At 45.1% G+C, this 17,950-nt stretch overlaps 1 protein-coding gene across 8 annotated transcripts in view; it reads left to right on the forward strand.

The window, feature by feature from the left end:
• stxbp5l (syntaxin binding protein 5L) overlaps nt 1-17,685 on the forward strand; it is a 219,727-nt gene extending 202,042 nt beyond the window's left edge. For 5 of the 8 annotated variants that reach the window (XM_042306775.1, XM_042306776.1, XM_042306779.1 and 2 more), the window contains 8 exons: nt 744-926; nt 6,859-6,960; nt 8,474-8,713; nt 9,116-9,479; nt 9,634-9,799; nt 16,897-17,008; nt 17,213-17,433; nt 17,553-17,685. In XM_042306775.1, coding sequence (XP_042162709.1) covers nt 744-926; nt 6,859-6,960; nt 8,474-8,713; nt 9,116-9,479; nt 9,634-9,799; nt 16,897-17,008; nt 17,213-17,433; nt 17,553-17,594 — 1,430 coding nt within the window. In that variant the 3' untranslated portion in view covers nt 17,595-17,685. The remainder of the gene's footprint in view (nt 1-743; nt 927-6,858; nt 6,961-8,473; nt 8,714-9,115; nt 9,480-9,633; nt 9,800-16,896; nt 17,009-17,212; nt 17,434-17,552) is intronic. The other 3 variants (XM_042306778.1, XM_042306782.1, XM_042306783.1) reach the window with 1 other exon arrangement.
• The last annotated feature ends 265 nt before the right edge of the window (nt 17,686-17,950 follow it).

Below are 17,950 nucleotides of genomic sequence, written 5' to 3' on the forward strand. Positions count from 1 at the left end.
AACATGTGTTGACATTGCCAAAGCAAGTGAGGTAGATAATATCCTAAAGTGAAATAAACAAGAAAAATGAACAGTAAACATTACACATACAGAAGTTTCAAAAGAATAAAGACATTACAAATGTCATAATATATACAGTGTTGTAACGATGTACAAATGGTTAAAGTACACAAGGGAAAATAAACAAGGACAAATATGGGTTGTATTTACAATGGTGTTTGTTCTTCACTGGTTGCCCTTTTCTTGTGGCAATAGGTCACAAATCTTGCTGCTGTGATGGCACACAGTGGAATTTCCCCCAGTAGATATGGGAGTTTATCAAAATTGGTGTTTGTTTTTTAATTCTTTGTGGATCTGTGTAATCTGAGGGAAATATGTCTCTCTAATATGGTCATACATTTGGCAGGAGGTTAGGAAGTGCAGCTCCGTTTCCACCTCATTTTGTAGGCAGTGTGCACAAAGCCTGTCTTCTCTTGAGAGCCATGTCTGCCTACGGCGGCCTTTCTCAATAGCAAGGCTACGCTCACGGAGTCTGTACATAGTCAAAGCTTTCCTTAAGTTTGGGTCAGTCACAGTGGTCAGGTAACTCTATCTCTCTTCGTCTCTCTAACTCTCTATCTCTCTAACTAGATCTCTCGTTCTAACCTCATTACCTGTCATTTTCTTTTTACCATAGACGTTTTCCCCTCTCTCTCTGCTTTGTTTTCCTTAAGTCGTTTGCTAATGCTTTGCCGTTGTTGCAGATCATGTCAATGGACATTGCACTAGTCCCACCTCCCAGCCCTGCTCCGTGGGGAAGCCTCGCATCACAGGGGTTCCCGAGGGCCCGCGGCTCACCCGGAGAGGGCCTGGCCGACCGCCCTTCCGCAAGGCCCAGTCCGCCGCTTGCATGGAGATCTCTTTGCCTGTTTCCTCCCACACAGAAGGTGTGTGCTTGTCCCCTTCCCCTTAAACCCTCTTCCTAACCTTTTCATCCTCCCATCCTAAGTGCATGTCTGCCAGTCATCAACAGGTAGGGGGTGAGAGGTTGGTTGGTTGGGTTGTGGTTGGTGGGATATCTGCTGTTTTCTCATTCATTTTGATTGTGCCTTCTCTGACTTTTCTATCCTGAAGAAAAAATGGTGAATGCTGTATTACTGAAGTATAACTGACATTGAATGTTACAGTATTATGTCCCTCCTGGTTAGTCACCATATAGCAGGGTGGATACTGTGGGACTTTTCTCTTCAGCATTTTCTGTGATGAGTGTTATATTGATAGGGTAGATGATTACAGTTGACCACTTCAAAACATGTTTCGTCACATGTAAAATTGTAAGAGAACAGCTATAAAAGTCAAAGTTCACAAAAAGGTTTTGCTGAAGACAAATTGTTGGGGATTTTCACACACATTTGCTCGCACATACTCCAGCGGCCCTTCCGCTGTGACCTCACTTGTCATTCACAGCCCTTCACTTTCCACCACACCACCACAATGTGACTACACCACAACACTAAAGCCCACACCCTCACTTTGTACCACCCATACCGTCCCTGGGTTAGTGTATCAATGGTGACAGGGTGGGTGTTTGTGTGTGTATATCTATGTGCTGTATGTGTGGCGCCAGTAGGTGTTTCCATTCCATACTGTACTGTGTGGTATGTATGTATGTATGTATGTATGTATGTATGTATGTATGTATGTATGTATGTATGTATGTATGTATGTATGTATGTATGTATGTATGTGTGTGTGTGTGTGTATGTAAAGAAAGGTGTATGTATATGTGTATGTATATATATATATATATATATATATATATATATATATACACACCTGTCTAACTCCCTCTAGGTGCTTATCTGACTGCAATACTATCCCAGATGTTGCTACTTGGCTGAATGTATCTGAATGCTGCTGGTTGTTTGTCCAGTGTTTTCTCAACCATTGCATTTGTGATCTCTGGTTACTACCTCAATAGGAAGGTTATCGTCATATGTTTGTCCCATGTTGCAGAGCGTAGGTATGTTTCATTGTTGTGCTCGAATGTGTCTTGAGGCGTCCTGCCACGAATAACATCAAACAGAGGAAATCCTCTCATCTGACACTGTCAAGCGGTTGCTCACATCTACTTTCACTCTGTTCCTTGTTGAGCCAAAATGTTTACCTCTCCCCTGCGAAACGCTGTGAGAGGAAACGGCTGCTGTCAGGATGGGTATCAACATGCCATTACGTGCAATCATACCTCCCTGTCAGTCAGCCTTCTTTAGTCACAGTCAGAACGCTGTAGGGACAGCTCGAGACAACATCAAACGACGGACATCCATTCATTGTTTTCCACACTTACGTCTCTATAGCCTGGTGGGGAGGAGGGTTGGGCGAGTAACTGGACGGTTGCTGGATCGAATCCCCGAGTTGACAAGGTAAAAATATGTCGTTCTGCCCCTGAGCAAGGCAGTTAACCCACTGTTCCCTGGTCACCGAAGACGTGGATGTGGATTGAGGCAGCGCTCCGCAGCTCTCTGATTGAGGGGTTGTGTTAAATGACACATTTCAGTGGAATACATTCAGTTGAACAACTGACTAGGCGTCCCCTTTCTCAGCCAGCTACATGACCTCGCCCCCCTGGTTGTCTCAACTAGCATCCTATTCCCTACATAGTGCGCTGCTTTTGACTCAGGCCCATAGGCCTCTGGTCAAAAGTAGTGCACTATATGGGGAATAGGTTGCCATTTGGGCCGCAGCCCTTGTCTTATAGCAGCTTACTGTCACTCAGCTCCTGGCCCATTAATAGAACCAGTCTGTCGGGATGTGGTCCTTTTCTCAAAATGGACAAAATGACGGTGAAATGTGTTGAGTGTTGAGGTCAGCTGCCCAGGCCTGTTAATCCTGAGTAGAATGTAACTTCCACAAAGGAAATGTTCTACTGGGTATATTCAGGAGGTGGGGCTGTGTGCACCTTAACTAAATGCAAGTTCAATATGCATTTACATAGGCGTTTACATAGGCGATAATAGGCTCTTAAACACAGAGAGCCTTGCATGGTTTATGAACACAGTCCTCCTCCTTACCGAGGATAGAGGGACATTTACTAGATTGTATAGTCACAGCGGCAGCTAATATTGTTAAAAGTGCTGTGCAGATTTGATGCATTACCTTTCCACTATGGATCTGAACATCTAGATTACCACTATGGATCTGAACATCTAGATTACCACTATGGATCTGAACATCTAGATTACCACTATGTATCTGAACATCTAGATTACCACTATGGATCTGAACATCTAGATTACCACTATGGATCTGAACATCTAGATTACCACTATGTATCTGAACATCTAGATTACCACTATGTATCTGAACATCTAGATTACCACTATGGATCTGAACATCTAGATTACCACTATGGATCTGAACATCTAGATTACCACTATGTATCTGAACATCTAGATTACCACTATGTATCTGAACATCTAGATTACCACTATGTATCTGAACATCTAGATTACCACTATGGATCTGAACATCTAGATTACCACTATGTATCTGAACATCTAGATTACCACTATGTATCTGAACATCTAGATTACCACTATGGATCTGAACATCTAGATTACCACTATGGATCGGAATATCCAGATATTATTTCAAGAGCTGCATACTAAAACTATACATTATTATGAGTGGTTATGTCAACATCTAAAGGTTAATGTATGTATACTGTTGCTCCTCAGAATGTCAAACATTACTTATAGATGTGTTACACAATCCTTCTCTATCAGAGAGTTAGCGTAATCCACTCTCTGACCTTTCTGAGTCATTCTCAGGATGCCAAACGTTTGACCTGGTATTGATCTGCTGTTGTGTGCTGTCCTGTCAGTGCACAGACCGAGGGGTACTCTGAGTACTGTAAGCCTGGCCAAAGCTCTTCCTATCCAGGTCACACTAGCACTACCGTGGCCTGGCTGGTTCATCCCGATCCGGACGGATTAGCAGACAGACACCAGTGGTCCTTCCAGCTAATCTCTCCGCGGTACAGAGAGGATGGGGACTGCTTCCAAAACGTCACAGTTAGCCGACCTGCGCCGGCGTCAGAGGGCTCTATCACCCAGCTGGAGCGTCAGATCAGACAGATGGTCAGGCAGGTAGGGAGGGATGGAAGGCAGACTGAGCTAGTTGTGTTCCAAGAGGACCCTGGACCCTGGAACAGCCACGGGCCACCGCAGGGTGTTCAGTCCTCACGCTGAGTTGTGTTTGATTAGCCGAGGCTGTCCAGAGAACAAAACATTTTAACTTGTCAAAAGTAGCAGCTGCTCCCGAATTGCAAAGACAGTGGGTGATTGTCAGGGATAGAAGTGGACAGGGAGAGAAAGAAAACGACGAATTTATCCATGGTAATGGCAACATAAGAATCTCTATTCCTGAAGATTTCGAAACACACACACCGGCATGCACCCTTTCACAAAAACTGCGTGATTTGTATTTCCATTTCCTGAACAAATCCTCCATTAAGGCAGAACCCATGGAGCTGGGAGGCAGGCTGCAGTCTGCTGTGTTCCACATTAGCATACACTCCATGTTTTAATGAAGGCCACAGTCGCCTTTGTTACTGATCAGATTGATACTGACATGCTATAAATGCCTAGTTTACATGTATTCCCAGAGCTTCTGGGTTAGAATAGTAATAAAAACCCTTTAGAACAGAATATTAGTGCCAAAATGTAGTTTGTTCAATTTCGCTGTAACTCAGAACCTTGACTTCTGTTCGTAATGGAATTAAATGACGGCAGGACGTGTGAAAGCCTTTAGTTAACCTAGATCAGCGTCGTCGACGCGTTGAAGTCGCCAGAGTGCGAAATTGGGAATCGCCTAGATAACAATGAGGAGTCAATGACCGCGCAAATAGGCCTAATACGTATTTTCTCAAAGCTTTTCACACGGTAAGGTGGGTGAGAGGTTACGGTGACACACCGGAAAAATGAAAAGAATTTGTAAAAGGACAGATCATCACCTCATTTGAACTCAAACTGTGTAACCGTATCAAAACTAGCCAACAGCTCAACAGGTGGATCTTAAAGTGGTTTCCTCAAAATGTCAAAGCACATGGGAGACCAGGCGGTGTTACAGTATTTTTAGTGCTATATATGCCCTGGGCGGTTCACTAACTATGTTTAAATATCTTTTCCTCTAACCATGGAGTCTATAGCTGTGTCCTAAATGGCACCTGTTGCCTTTATAGTGCGCTACTTTTAAACAGGACCCATAGGGCTCTGGTCAAAAATAGTGCACTACGTAGGGAATAGGGTGCAATTTAGGACATACCCAGTCTATGGCGTGTGTTATGCTGGTGCTCCCATCAGGCAGTGCGACCCCCTTACCCATTCAGTTTGTCGCTGGCGCTGGCTGGGTTACCACAGCGATGAAACAGCAGGGTCACTGGAATAATGAAAGGTCAATGAGCGGTGCGAAGGGCTGAGTTCCTGTAATGAGGCCCACACACCAGGCGACACGCCGCACACACACCAGGCGACACGCCACACACACACCAGGCGACCCGCCACACACACACTCATACACCAGACGACACACACACCAGAGAAAGGGGACAGGCACAACATAAACAACATGCCTCCCTGTCTGACAGAAAATGAAATATTGAAGCTATGCAGCATGAGGCAATTATGGCCTGTGAACATAGTTACAGCTTTGACATTGTTAGGAGCACACAATGACTGTGACTGGACAAAGACATCGATCGCTGCAACCTTTTACTGCAGTGGGCTAAATCAGGGTCACACAGAGTGTTTCTTGGTAGTCTTAAACAAATCTACTTTAAACAAAAGTATACACCTCACACACATGGTTATGGGCTTAAAAGAAATAAGACACCTGTACCATGTCAGATATAGAGTTGAAATGCATTTAATTTGGAGTTTATACACATCACAGAAGACTGAAATATAACACAACTGTTTGACATAGAAACACCAGATTTTCGTCATTCCTCCCATGAGGCCAAAGTGGGCGCTTTTGGTCGTTCACTCCCTGGGTGGTACGTGGGGTATTAACTTGCTGAAACCTATGGGTTTCATTCTAGTAGTGATGAAGTTATTGACCGAGGTGTCAGATGTAGCTCCAGGGCGTCTGTCTGTCCTCGTCTCTCCACTATACTGTCTATGTGTGTCTTGAGTCGCTGAAGCATTGCCCTCCCTCCTTACCTTCCTCTTTACTTTCCTCCCCTCCTCCTCTTCTTCTCTCCTCCTCCTCCCCTCCCTCTTCCTACTATATCCCTGCTTGGCCCCCTTGGGGGTCCCCGTGTCCTGTCCGAGTGCCACTGTGCGTGACTTTCATTAGCTACCACCTTGAAGACTCTGTCATGCACAAATATAACCCGGACACACACGGCAGAAAATGAGCTGCCACTCTGGACACAGGCCCGACAACAAAAGCCATTATATTCTCTAGCCTCAATGCTAGCCGGCAGCGTTGTAGCGTAGCGTAGCGTAGCGTAGCGTCGCCCTAAACAGGGCTCGGCTGTACTGCCTTCTGGAGGGATGTTATTTCCCTTCATATCCCTATTGATTAGTCACAGAAACAGGTTTCACTTGTCATGTATGGTCCGAGGAGTTTGGCAGGAGGAGGAGGGTTAGGCAGTTTCTTTCTGCTGGTGGGATAAAAACGTCTCTGTTTCTCCCTTTTTCTTTTGTCCTAACCATGCTCATCCCAGCTGAGTTGTTTTTTTTCTCTCTCCCCCTCTGTCTATCTCTGGTATTGCCGTCTGTCCCGTCTGTCCCGTCTGTCCATCTGTCGGCTGGTTTTCTGGCTGGCTTGGTTGGTGTTGGGGGTTTGGATGGGGGTTGTGATGTGGGGGAATAGGTGGCCATGCGTCCAGGAGGGCAATGCTTCAGCAGTTGCATGGAGTCAGTATGTACTCCCACGACGAGCACCACACCACCTCCTACAACTGGAGCGAGAGAGGTAAGGGGGGGCGCAGTGCACCGCCACGTGCGGCCCACTGTCCCCAACTCCGTCGGCCAGTACGTCCGTCCTGTGGCCCCACGTTGCTCTGTCACCGTCCATGTCCTGTCTAGAGATGTTCAGGGACACACGCTTGTTGCTCTTGTACTTGGGGTTGACAGGATGAACACGGTTGTGTACGTTATCTCTCCATGGCGTATAGGAGTGTGTGCTGTGTCCATACAGCTGTTCTGTATGTGCTAAGTGTACACTGTCCTAGTGTTTGCATGCCACGGACACACATCTTTATTGCTGCCTTTTTGCTTGTCCAGTTTTGTTTGCTTGCCTGATAATCCAAGACACTGTGAAATGCCATGAGGTGCATTAATGATGTGCTGGTTCTTTATTCTGATACACTTTCTTTTTATTTTCTACTGTTAGTAAAGACAGAGTAGGGCAGAGAGAAAGCAGTGTTTAGCTAGAGCCCTTTCCAATTTGTTCCATTTGCTTTTTGAATGAAAATATTAAGAGTGAACCTTGGGCAATGCAGAAATCCCCAGCCGCTGTATAAAGTCTACGGTGTTTGTAGAACAAGCCCAGGCAGCACATAGTCAGGTTGTAAATAATTGAGAAGTGCATGAATCATTCTTGGGCAATACAGAAATACTTTTATGGTGGAGGCAGGAGGCTAAATCTATAAATATGTAATGGAGGATCCGAATGCCTAGCAAGGCAAGGGGTCAACACAATCTGTGTGTTTTCATGTGATGTGTGTGTGTGTGTGTGCGTCCACCTATTTTGTGTGTGTGTGTGTGTGTGTGTACAGTATGAGTGCCTGTGTTTTGTGTGTGTATGTATGCACATCAGGGTATTTCTTGAACCTGCAGTGAGTGAGAGAACATAATAATGGGAAAATTCAAAAGGACAGAAATGGTTTCGTACTGTGTGTTTGCTTTCATTGGGCCATAATCAAATGAGTCATAGATGGATCCAACTGTAACTAAGCACTACAGCTGTGACTTCATGTTGGTTTGTGGTGTGTGTGTGTGTGTGTCTGTCTCTGCGTGTGTGTGTGTGTGTGTGTGTGTGTGTGTGTGTTGCACGTGTGTGTATGCTCTCACTTGGCTGCTCGTTGTCTCTCCCCCCTTTTAAGCAGCTGTTTTCTCCCTTCTCTATGTTCCACATCTCTCTCTTCCTGGTCTTATTGCCTTGTTTCTCTTTCTGTATATCACCCTCTGTTTTCTGTCTGTCTGCATACTCCATTGTCCTATTCCTGTTCTCTCTCTCTCTTCTTCTCTCCACTCTGTCTACTGTTTTCCTTACTTCCTTTTTTCCTTCCTTTTTTCCTTCCTTCCTTTTTTCCTTCCTTTTTTCCTTCCTTTTTTCCTTCCTTTTTTCCTTCCTTCCTTCCTTCCTTCCTTCCTTCCTTCCTTCCTTCCTTCCCTCTCTCTCTCTCTCTCTCTCTCTCTCTCCCTCCCTCTCCCCCTCTGCCTCATTGTGTCTGTGTCCTTCCCCGGAATTTGTTGTAAAGCAGAAAGTAGAGAGAACTCATTCAGTCGCTCGCGGAGCTCCAGTGTGTCCAGCATTGATCGCGACACCAAGGAGTCAGTGACCACGCTGCAGTTCGGAGAGTCCTACGGCCGTAAGGGCGATGCTCTGCCTACCGCCTGCCTGTGGGTGGGCACCAGCCTGGGCGTGGTCCTGCTCCTGCCCATATCCATCCCCACAGAAGAGGAGGAGAGGATGGAGGAGCCCATCACCATGGGGCCCAGTGGTGAGCCTGTCTGCCTGAGGGAATGATAGATGGTCTGGGTGAAGGAGATCCCGAATGTGGCCTGCCTTAGCCTTCGTTATTTTGATGTCATTGACATTAGACAGGATTGTAATGGAGGAATCACTCACTGAATGAAAGGGTAGGGTGTAGGGGTGCAGGTTCAACAGAGGGCATGGTGGTGGGGGAGGGGCTTACTCTTCAAGTGGGTGTGATAATGGGATTTGCAGGTAGGCATTCTTCGCTGCCCTACTCTCTCATTCCATTTCAATGACTGATATTAGTCAATATTAGATAGCAAGAAGAGAAAGAATTGAATGTTTGGTGAATATAGAAAAGATCTCGGATGTCACGTTACCGAAAGTGCTATCTTTTCTTATCTGCCTCTTTCCATGGCACACCCAGGTACCGTCCTGATGCTAAAAGGCTCTGTGTTGCGATTTGCCTTCCTGGACTGTGGGGGCGCTCTCATTCAGAGTCCCTACGAGGTGTGGCGGGACCCCAACGGTCCCGAGGACCCCGACCGGCCCCGCAGGCGCAAGCTGATCAACTTCTCCCCGTCATCATCCCAGGAGGCGTGCGGTGACGGTCACCTGGCCGTTGTGTGCTCTGAGAAGCAGGCCAAGGTCATCCTCATGCCCACCCAGGCTGTCCTGTTCACCCACAACATCACCGAGTCCTCCTTCCTCCTGCGGGCTGACGTTGTCTCCGTCTGCAACAGCGTCTGCCTGGCCTGCTTCTGCGCCAACGGACACATCATGACCCTAAGGTATACGGTCAGTCTTTCTCATGCCTGTTAAAAGCTGTCTTGGTCGTGTTCCCTTGATGGATCGAAAAGACCTATTCCTACAGGCCCATGAGATGACTTCTACTACTACCACCCTTGACAGCGTTGTGTTTTTTCTGTTGTTGTCTCCTCCCAGTTTGCCCAGTCTAAGACCCCTGATGGATATCAACTACCTTCCCCTGACCGACTTGCGTATCGCCCGGACCTTTGTCTTCACTAACGGAGGCCAGGCCCTGTATCTGAGCTCTCCTACAGAGATACAGCGTCTCACATACAGCCAGGAGATGACGGACAACCTACAGGTCAGCACCCATCTGTGTGTGCATTTGTGTACTGTGGAGTTTAGAATGATCTGTACTTGTTTGTGTGTGTGTGTGTGTGTGTGTGTGTGTGTGTGTCTGTGCGTATCTGTGCATGTGTTTGTGTGTCTATCCTTGGTAATCTCATTGCTCTGTGGGTATGACAGCACATTGCGTCCTGCAGCTTAGGCAGAGTGATTTCTCAGAGCCAGTGGTGCAGTAAATATATGGGTGCTATAATTGATACCTTTGCTAAAGCCCAATCATGACAGTGGCCATTGAAGTGAAATGTCACGCTTGTCATGTGTGGTTTGAGCTCCACTGCGCTGACTCCGTGGTGGTGGAGTGTGTGTGTGCGCAGCGTTGGCGAGTAGTGAACGACATGTAGCTCAACTATATTTTGGTAGTTGAACTACATTCTAATCTAGGTAGTGTTTTCAGTAGTTAATGACTTTTTTTGTCATGTCGCGCTGTAGCTAACTACTGGAACTACACACTATACATTCAGCAAAGATCAAATAAAATATGGTTGGCAGGAATTTCCTTTCTTTTTCGGCATCAGACCTGACCAATTCTCACTTGAAACTAAACGCTGACATTCTGTACATTACCTTAGAAAAATGGATGACGCAGTGGAGTGGAGTTTTCACTAATGAATCGCACTTATACCACAGTGGCAAAATAAAACAACATTAAATCACACATTTACTGGTAGAAATAACATTTCTTTGTTGATATATACAGTATATATATATATATATATATACAAAAAAAAGCTAATTCATACTTTCTCATCTTTTGTTTGCGGTCATCTGTTAGATTAGTTCTATATCTAGAGACAGGACCCAGACGTTAGTTCTATTAGTTCTATATCTAGAGACAAGATCCAGTCGTTAGTTCTATCAGGTTTATATATAGAGACAAGACCCAGTCAGTTTGATTATTTCTATATCTAGAGACAAGACCCAGTTGTTGGTTCTATATCTAGAGTCAAGACCCAGTTGTTAGTTCTATTATTTCTATATCTAAGACCCAGTCGTTAGTTAAATTCCGTTTTATTTTTGTAACGGATGTTTTATTTATTGCAGTGTGAAGGAATCGGTAGCTAGGAAAACTATACTTTCAGAGTAGCTTTCCCAACACTGTGTGTGTGTGTTACTATAGAGCCATCACAACAAACACACACTAATAAGAGCAGACATTGGTGAAGCTCCAGCTTCAGACATGCAGTCCTTCTCATCCAGCAACATGACTGAACATATAGCATAATCATACTGCCATCTGCTGGCACAGTAAAACTCCAACACTGATATGCTTCTCAGCAAGCGTCCTTTTTGAAATCGGCAGACAAGTGATGACTTCACCTACAATATTTCAAAGCTGGTTCATCAACTGCGTGCTTTTTTTAGCCAACTTGCAATCCCTAAATATCCACAAATCCCATTGTGCGTAATCTGCTGTTGTGTGCCTCTGGTTCGATATGACTGTTACTGTGTGTTTATGTTGGTTAGTTAGGACTGTGTTATGACTGTGTTACTCTGTGTTTATGTTGGTTAGAAATGTGTATTAATGTGTGTGTGTGTGTATTAATGTGTATGTGTGTGTGTACTTGTGTGTGCAGGTATTAATGTGTGTGTATTAATCTGTGTTGTGTGTGTGTGTATTAATGTGTCAAATCAAATTTTATTTGTCATGTGCCGAATGCTGAAACGCTTACTTACCACCGCTCAGTCAGACTGCTCTATCAAATCATAGACTTAATTATAACATTGAATCCGGAAACTATCATTTCGAAAACAAAACGTTTATTATTTCAGTGAAATACAGAACCGTTCCGTATTTTATCTAACGGATGGCATCCTTAAGTCTAAATATTGCTGTTACATTGCACAACCTTCAATGTTATGTCATAATTACGTAAAATTCTGGCAAATTAGTTCGCAACGAGCCAGGCGGCCCAAACTGTTGCATATACCCTGACTCTGTGTGCAATGAACGCAAGGGAAGTGACACAATTTCACCTGGATAATATTGCCTGCTAACCTGGATTTATTTCAGCTAAATATGCAGGTTTAGAAATATATACTTCTGTGTATTTATTTCAAGAAAGGCATTGGTGTTTATGGTTAGGTACTGTCGTGCAACGATCAAGCTTTTTTCGCAAATGCGTTTTTGTTAAATCATCCCCCGTTTGGCGAAGTAGGCTGTCTTTGTTAGGAAGAAATAAACTGTCTTCACACAGTTCGCAACGAGCCAGGCGGCCCAAACTGCTGCATATACCCTGACTCTGTTGCAAGAGAAGTGACACAATTTACCTAGTTAAAATAAATTAATGTTAGCAGGCAATATTAACAAAATATGCAGGTTTAAAAATATATACGTTTGTATTGATTTTAAGAAAGGCATTGATGTTTATGGTTAGGTACACGTTGGAGGAACGACAGTCCTTTTTCGCGAATGCGCACTGCATCGATCATATGCAACGCAGGACACGCTAGATAAACTAGTACTATCATCAACCATGTGTAATTAACTAGTGATTATGATTGATTGATTATTTTTACAAGATAAGTATAATGCTAGCTAGCAACTTACCTTGGCTTCTTACTGCATTTGAGTAACAGGCAGGCTCCTCGTGGAGTGCAATGAGAGGCAGGTGGATAGAGTGTTGGACTAGTGAACTGTAAGAGATTGCAAGATTGAATCCCGGAGCTGACAAGGTAAAAATCTGCCCCTGAACAAGGCAGTTTTAACCCACCGTTCCTAGGCCGTCATTGAAAATAAGAATGTGTTCTTAACTTGCCAAGTTAAAATAAAGGTGTACATTTTTTAATTTGTTTTTTAATCGGTGTCCAAAAATACAGATTTACGATTGTTATTAAAACTTGAAATCGGCCCTAATTAATCAGCCATTCCGATTAATCGGTCGACCTCTAGTTCGAGGTAGTTTGATTGAGATAATATGTACATGTAGGTTTGGTTAGGTGATTGAATCATGTACTATGTACAAGTAGGTAGGGGCTGAAAAGCAGAAAGTTTGGATAGCCATTTAACTAACTGTTCAGCAGTCATGGCTTTGGGGTAAAAAAGGTATTGTCATTGTAAATTGTCCGGTGACGAGGGGTAGAAGCTGTTGAGGAGCCTTTTGGTCCTAGACTTGGCGCTCCGATACTGCTCGCCGTGCGGTAGCAGAGAAAACAGTCTCTGACAATTTTATGGGCTTTCCTCTGACACCGCCTATTATATCGGTCCTGGATGGCAGGAAGCTTGGCCCCAGTGATGTACTGGGCCGTACACACTACCCTCTGTAGCGCCTTATGGTCAGATACTGAGCAGTTGCCATACTTTGCCATACTTTACTTTTGAGGATCTGGAGACCCATGCCAAATCTTTTCAGTCTCCTGAGGGGGAAAAGGTTTTGTCGTGCCCTCTTCGCGACTGTCTTGGTATGTTTGGACCATGCTAGTTCGTTGGTGATGTGGACACCAAGGAACTTGAAACTCTTGACCCGCTCCACTACAGCCCCGTCGATGTTAATGGGGGTCTGTTCGGCCCGCCTTTTCCTGTAGTCCACGATCAGCTCCTTTGTCTTGCTCACATTGAGGGAGAGGTTGTTGTCCTGGCACCAAACTGCCAGTTCTCTGACCTCCTCCCTATAGGCCTTCTCATCGTTGTCAGTGATCAGGCGTCAGAAAACTTAATGATGGTGTTGGAGTCGTGTTTGGCCATGCAGTCGTGGATGAACAGGGAATACAGGAGGGCAGTGTGGAGTGCGATTGAGATTGCGTCATCCGTGGATCTGTTGGGGCGGTATGCGAATTGGAGTGGGTCTAGGGTGTCCGGGAGGATGCTGTTGATGTGAGCCATGACCAGCCTTTCAAAGCTACTGACATGAGTGCCAAGGGGCGATAATCATTTAGGCAGGTTACCTTCGCTTCCTTAGTCACGGGGACTATGGTGGTCTGCTTGAAACATGTACTGTAGGTGTTACAGACTCGGTCAGGGAGAGGTTGAAAATGTCAGTGAAGACACTTGCCAGTTGGTCCTTGCATGCTTTGTTTACACGTCCTGGTACACGTCTGGCCCAGCGACTTTGTGAATGTTGACCTGTTTAAAGGTTTTCTTCACATCGGCTACTGAGAGCATTATCACACAGTCATCCAGAAGAGCTGGTACTCTTGTGCATGCTTCAGTGTTGCTTGCATCGAAGCGAGCATAAAAGGCATTTAGCTCATCTGGTAAACTTGAGTCACTGGGCGGCTCGCATCTGAGTTTCACTTTGTAGTCCGTAATAGTTTTCAAGCCCTGCCATATCCGACGAGCGTCAGAGGCGGTGTAGTAGGATCCAATCTTAATCCTGTATTGATGATTTGCTTGATGGTTCATCTGAGGGCATAGCAGGATTTCTTATAAGAGTTCAGATTAGTCTCACGCTCCTTGAAAGCGGCAGCTCTAGCCTTTAGCTTGATGCGGATGTTGCTTGTAATCCATGGCTTCTGGTTGGGATATGTCGTCCCCACAGTGACTGTACGTACGTCACCAATGCACTTATTGATGAAGCTGATGACTCAGGTGGTGTATTCCTCAATGCCATTGGATGAATCCCGGAACATATTCCAATCTGTGCTAGCAAAACAGTCCTGTAGTGTAGCATCCGCGTCATCTGACCACTTCCACATTGAGCGAGTCACTGGTACTTCCTGCTTTAATTGTTGCTTGTAAGCAGGAATCAGGAGGATAGAATTATGGTCAGATTTGCCAAATGGAGGGTGGGGGAGAGCTTTGTATGCATCTCTGTGTGTGGAGTAAAGGTGATCTAGGATTTTATGTCCCTGGTTGCACATGTGACATGCTGGTAAAAATGTGGTAAAACTGATTTAAGTTTGCCCTCATTAAAGTCCCCGCCACTAGGAGCGCCGCTTCTGGGTGAGTATTTTATTCTTTGCTTATGGCCTTATAGAGTTGGTTGAGAGCGTCTTAGTGCCAGTTTTGCTTTGTGGTGGTAAATAGACGGCTACGAATAATACAGATGAGAACTCTCTTGGTAGATCGTGTGGTCGACAGCTTATCATAAGGTACTCTACCTCAGGCGAGCAATACCTTGAGACTTCTTTAATGTTAAACATCGCGCACCAGCTGTTATTGACAAAAAGACACACACCCCCACCCATCTTACCAGAGATAGTGTCTCTGTTCTGCCGGTGCATTGAAAATCCCAGCAGCTCTATATTGTTCATTTCTTCGTTCAGCCACGTCTCGGTGAAACATAAGATGTTACAGTTTTTAATGTCCCGTTGGTAGGATAATCTTAATGGTAGGTCATCAATTTTATTTTCCAACAATTGCACGTTAGCAAGAAGAATGGAAGGCATTGGGAGTTTGCTCGCCTCCGAATTCTCCGAAGAATCCCTGATCTGCTTCCCCTTTTCCGGTGTCTTTTCTTCATCCAAAAGGTATGGATCTGGGCCTGTTCCAGTGAAAGCAGGATATCCTTCTCGTCAGACTCATTAAAGGAAAAAGTTATATTTGCATGATTTAGCATAATTAATCATTACCGTTGGCTTGACTGACCAATACCTCACAAAAGGCTTTCTCTCTCTCCAAGTTGAGACCTTGAAACTGAGATACCTCAGTTGTTCCAGTAGCAATATTCTGTGCTTACTGCCAAGTTGAGGAACAGTGATAGTGAGGATTCCTCCATACACGATCAGTCATTCACCCGCATGGCTGGGTTGCCTTTGTAACCCGTAATAGTTTGCAAGCCCTGCCACATCGGACAAGCGTCAGAGCTGGTGTAATAGGATTCGATCTTGGACTTGTATTGATGCTTTGCCTGTTTGATGGTTCATTGGAAGGTGTAGCGGGTTTTCTTATAAGCGGCCAGATTTGTATCCCACTCCTTGAAAGCGCCAGCTCTAGCCATTCCCTCAGTGAGGATGTTACCTGTAATCCAATGCTTCTGGTTGGGATATGTACATGCGGTCACTGATGCACTTATTAATTAAGCCGGTGACTGATGTGGTAAACTCCTCAATGTCGTTGGATGAATCCCAAAACATATTCCAATCTGTGCTAGCGAAAATGTCCTGTAGCTTAGTGTCCGCTTCATCTGACCACTTCCGTATTGAGTTCATGACTTATACTTCCTGTTTGAGTTTTTGCTCGTAAGCAGGAATCAGGAATATAGAGTTATGGTTATGGTTACACAGGAGACATGCTGGTAGAAATTAGTTAAAATGGATTTCAGTTTCCCTGCATTAAAATCCCTGGCCACTAGGAGCACTGCATCTAGGTGAGTTTATGGTTTTATACAACTCGTTGAGGGCGGTCTTACTGCCAGCATTGGTTTGTGGTGGTAAATAGACAGCTTTGAAAAATATAGATTAAAACTATTTTAGTAAATAGTGTGTTCTACAGCTTATCATGAGGTATTCTAACTCAGATGAGCAGAACCTTGAGACTTCCTTAATATTAGAGATCATGTAACAACTGTTGTTGGCAAAGAGACACACACTCCCTCCCCTCAGTTTACCGGACACAGCTGTTATGTCTTGCCAATGTATAGAAAAAACAGCTAGATTTATATATTCCTTGGTCAGCTACCACTCGGTGAAACATTGGATATTACAGTTCATCTGATCACATTGATAGGATAGGCTCGAATGGAGCTCATCCAGTTTATTTTCCAGTGATTGCACGTTCACCAATAGAACGGAGGGTAATGGCGACTCATCCACTCGCCATCGCGATCTCATTAGATATCTCGCACCCCGACCTCAACAGCTCCGCCTCCTCCGAATTACAGGGATTTGGGCCTGGTCTGGGATGAGCATTATATCCTTTGCCTCCGATTTGTTGAAATAGAAGTCCTCATCCAAATCGAGGTTCGTATTCGCTGTTTTAATATCCATAAGCTATTTTTGATCATATGCAACGATGGCCGAAACATTATGTGGAAAAAAGTTAGGAACATTGCAAAAAACCACAAAATATCAAAACTGATCAGGAGCTCGTGAAACGGCGGACATCCCCTCCGGCGCCATTCTTTTGTGTGTAATAATTAGTGTGTGTGTATTAATGTGTGCGGTGTGTTGATTCAGGACATGCTGGGGGAGCTGTTCACTCCTATAGAAACACCAGAGGCCCAGAACAAAGGATTCCTCAAGGGCTTCTTTGGGGGCAACGCCCAGACCTTCGACAGAGAGGAGCTGTGTAGGTTACCTTCTATATTTTACGTGTGTTATTTATGTGTATCAAGTAAGTATGTGAGAGACAATTTGACACATATGAACCTTTTCCCACCCTTTATCTTTTCATTTCTCTCTGCCTCTCGCTCCTATCCATCTCTCCAATGTATTTTTCTATCTTTTTCTTTCTATCTATCATCTCCCTCCCCTCCTCTCCATCTCCCTATAGTTGGGGAGGCAGCAGCGGGAAAGGCCTCTCGGAGTTTGGCCCAGCACATCCCTGGTCCAATGGGATTGGAGAACATGAAGGCTGCAGCCGGCGGCGTCGTGGGGGACCTGGCCCGAGCCCGCATCGCCCTGGACCAGAGAGGAGAGAGACTGGGCGAGCTGGAGGAACGCACCGCCCTTATGATGAACAGCGCCGAGACCTTCTCCACACACGCCCACCAGGTACGACCCCCCCGCCAGCCAGTGATAGTGTGATGAAGCAACTTGTGGAAAGCAAGAGGGGTGTGTTATAAGGTGGTATGTATCTTACCCTGTGTCTCTTTTCTATCTGTTCTCCACAGGTGATGCTGAAACATAAGGACAAGAAATGGTATCAGCTTTAAAGGGAGGACAGCGGGCTGTGACTGCCCCTCCACCTGGTGGGGGGGGGGGCACTATGCTGGGACATGGACCTTTACTCGACGGACATGAGAGCGATAGAGATAGAGAGAGACACAAGAGGGACTTTGTGTTAACGGGCCTCTCTGTAGGCCGTCTGTACATCATTGTCACAAGAATTGGACAGAGGGCAGTCACTTATCTAGACTATAGTGAGATGGACACAGACCAGGAAGTAAGTTGGTACGACAGGGGGAACCCAAAGTGGATGATGACAGTCCATCAGTGTGTGTGGGTGGGTTACCCAGGTCTTGCTGTGTAGATACTCTAAAGTTAATAATCCAACAAGACTGCATGAAAC

The sequence above is a fragment of the Oncorhynchus tshawytscha genome, linkage group LG26, assembly GCF_018296145.1.
Source record: "Oncorhynchus tshawytscha isolate Ot180627B linkage group LG26, Otsh_v2.0, whole genome shotgun sequence".
Taxonomy (NCBI): domain Eukaryota; kingdom Metazoa; phylum Chordata; class Actinopteri; order Salmoniformes; family Salmonidae; genus Oncorhynchus; species Oncorhynchus tshawytscha.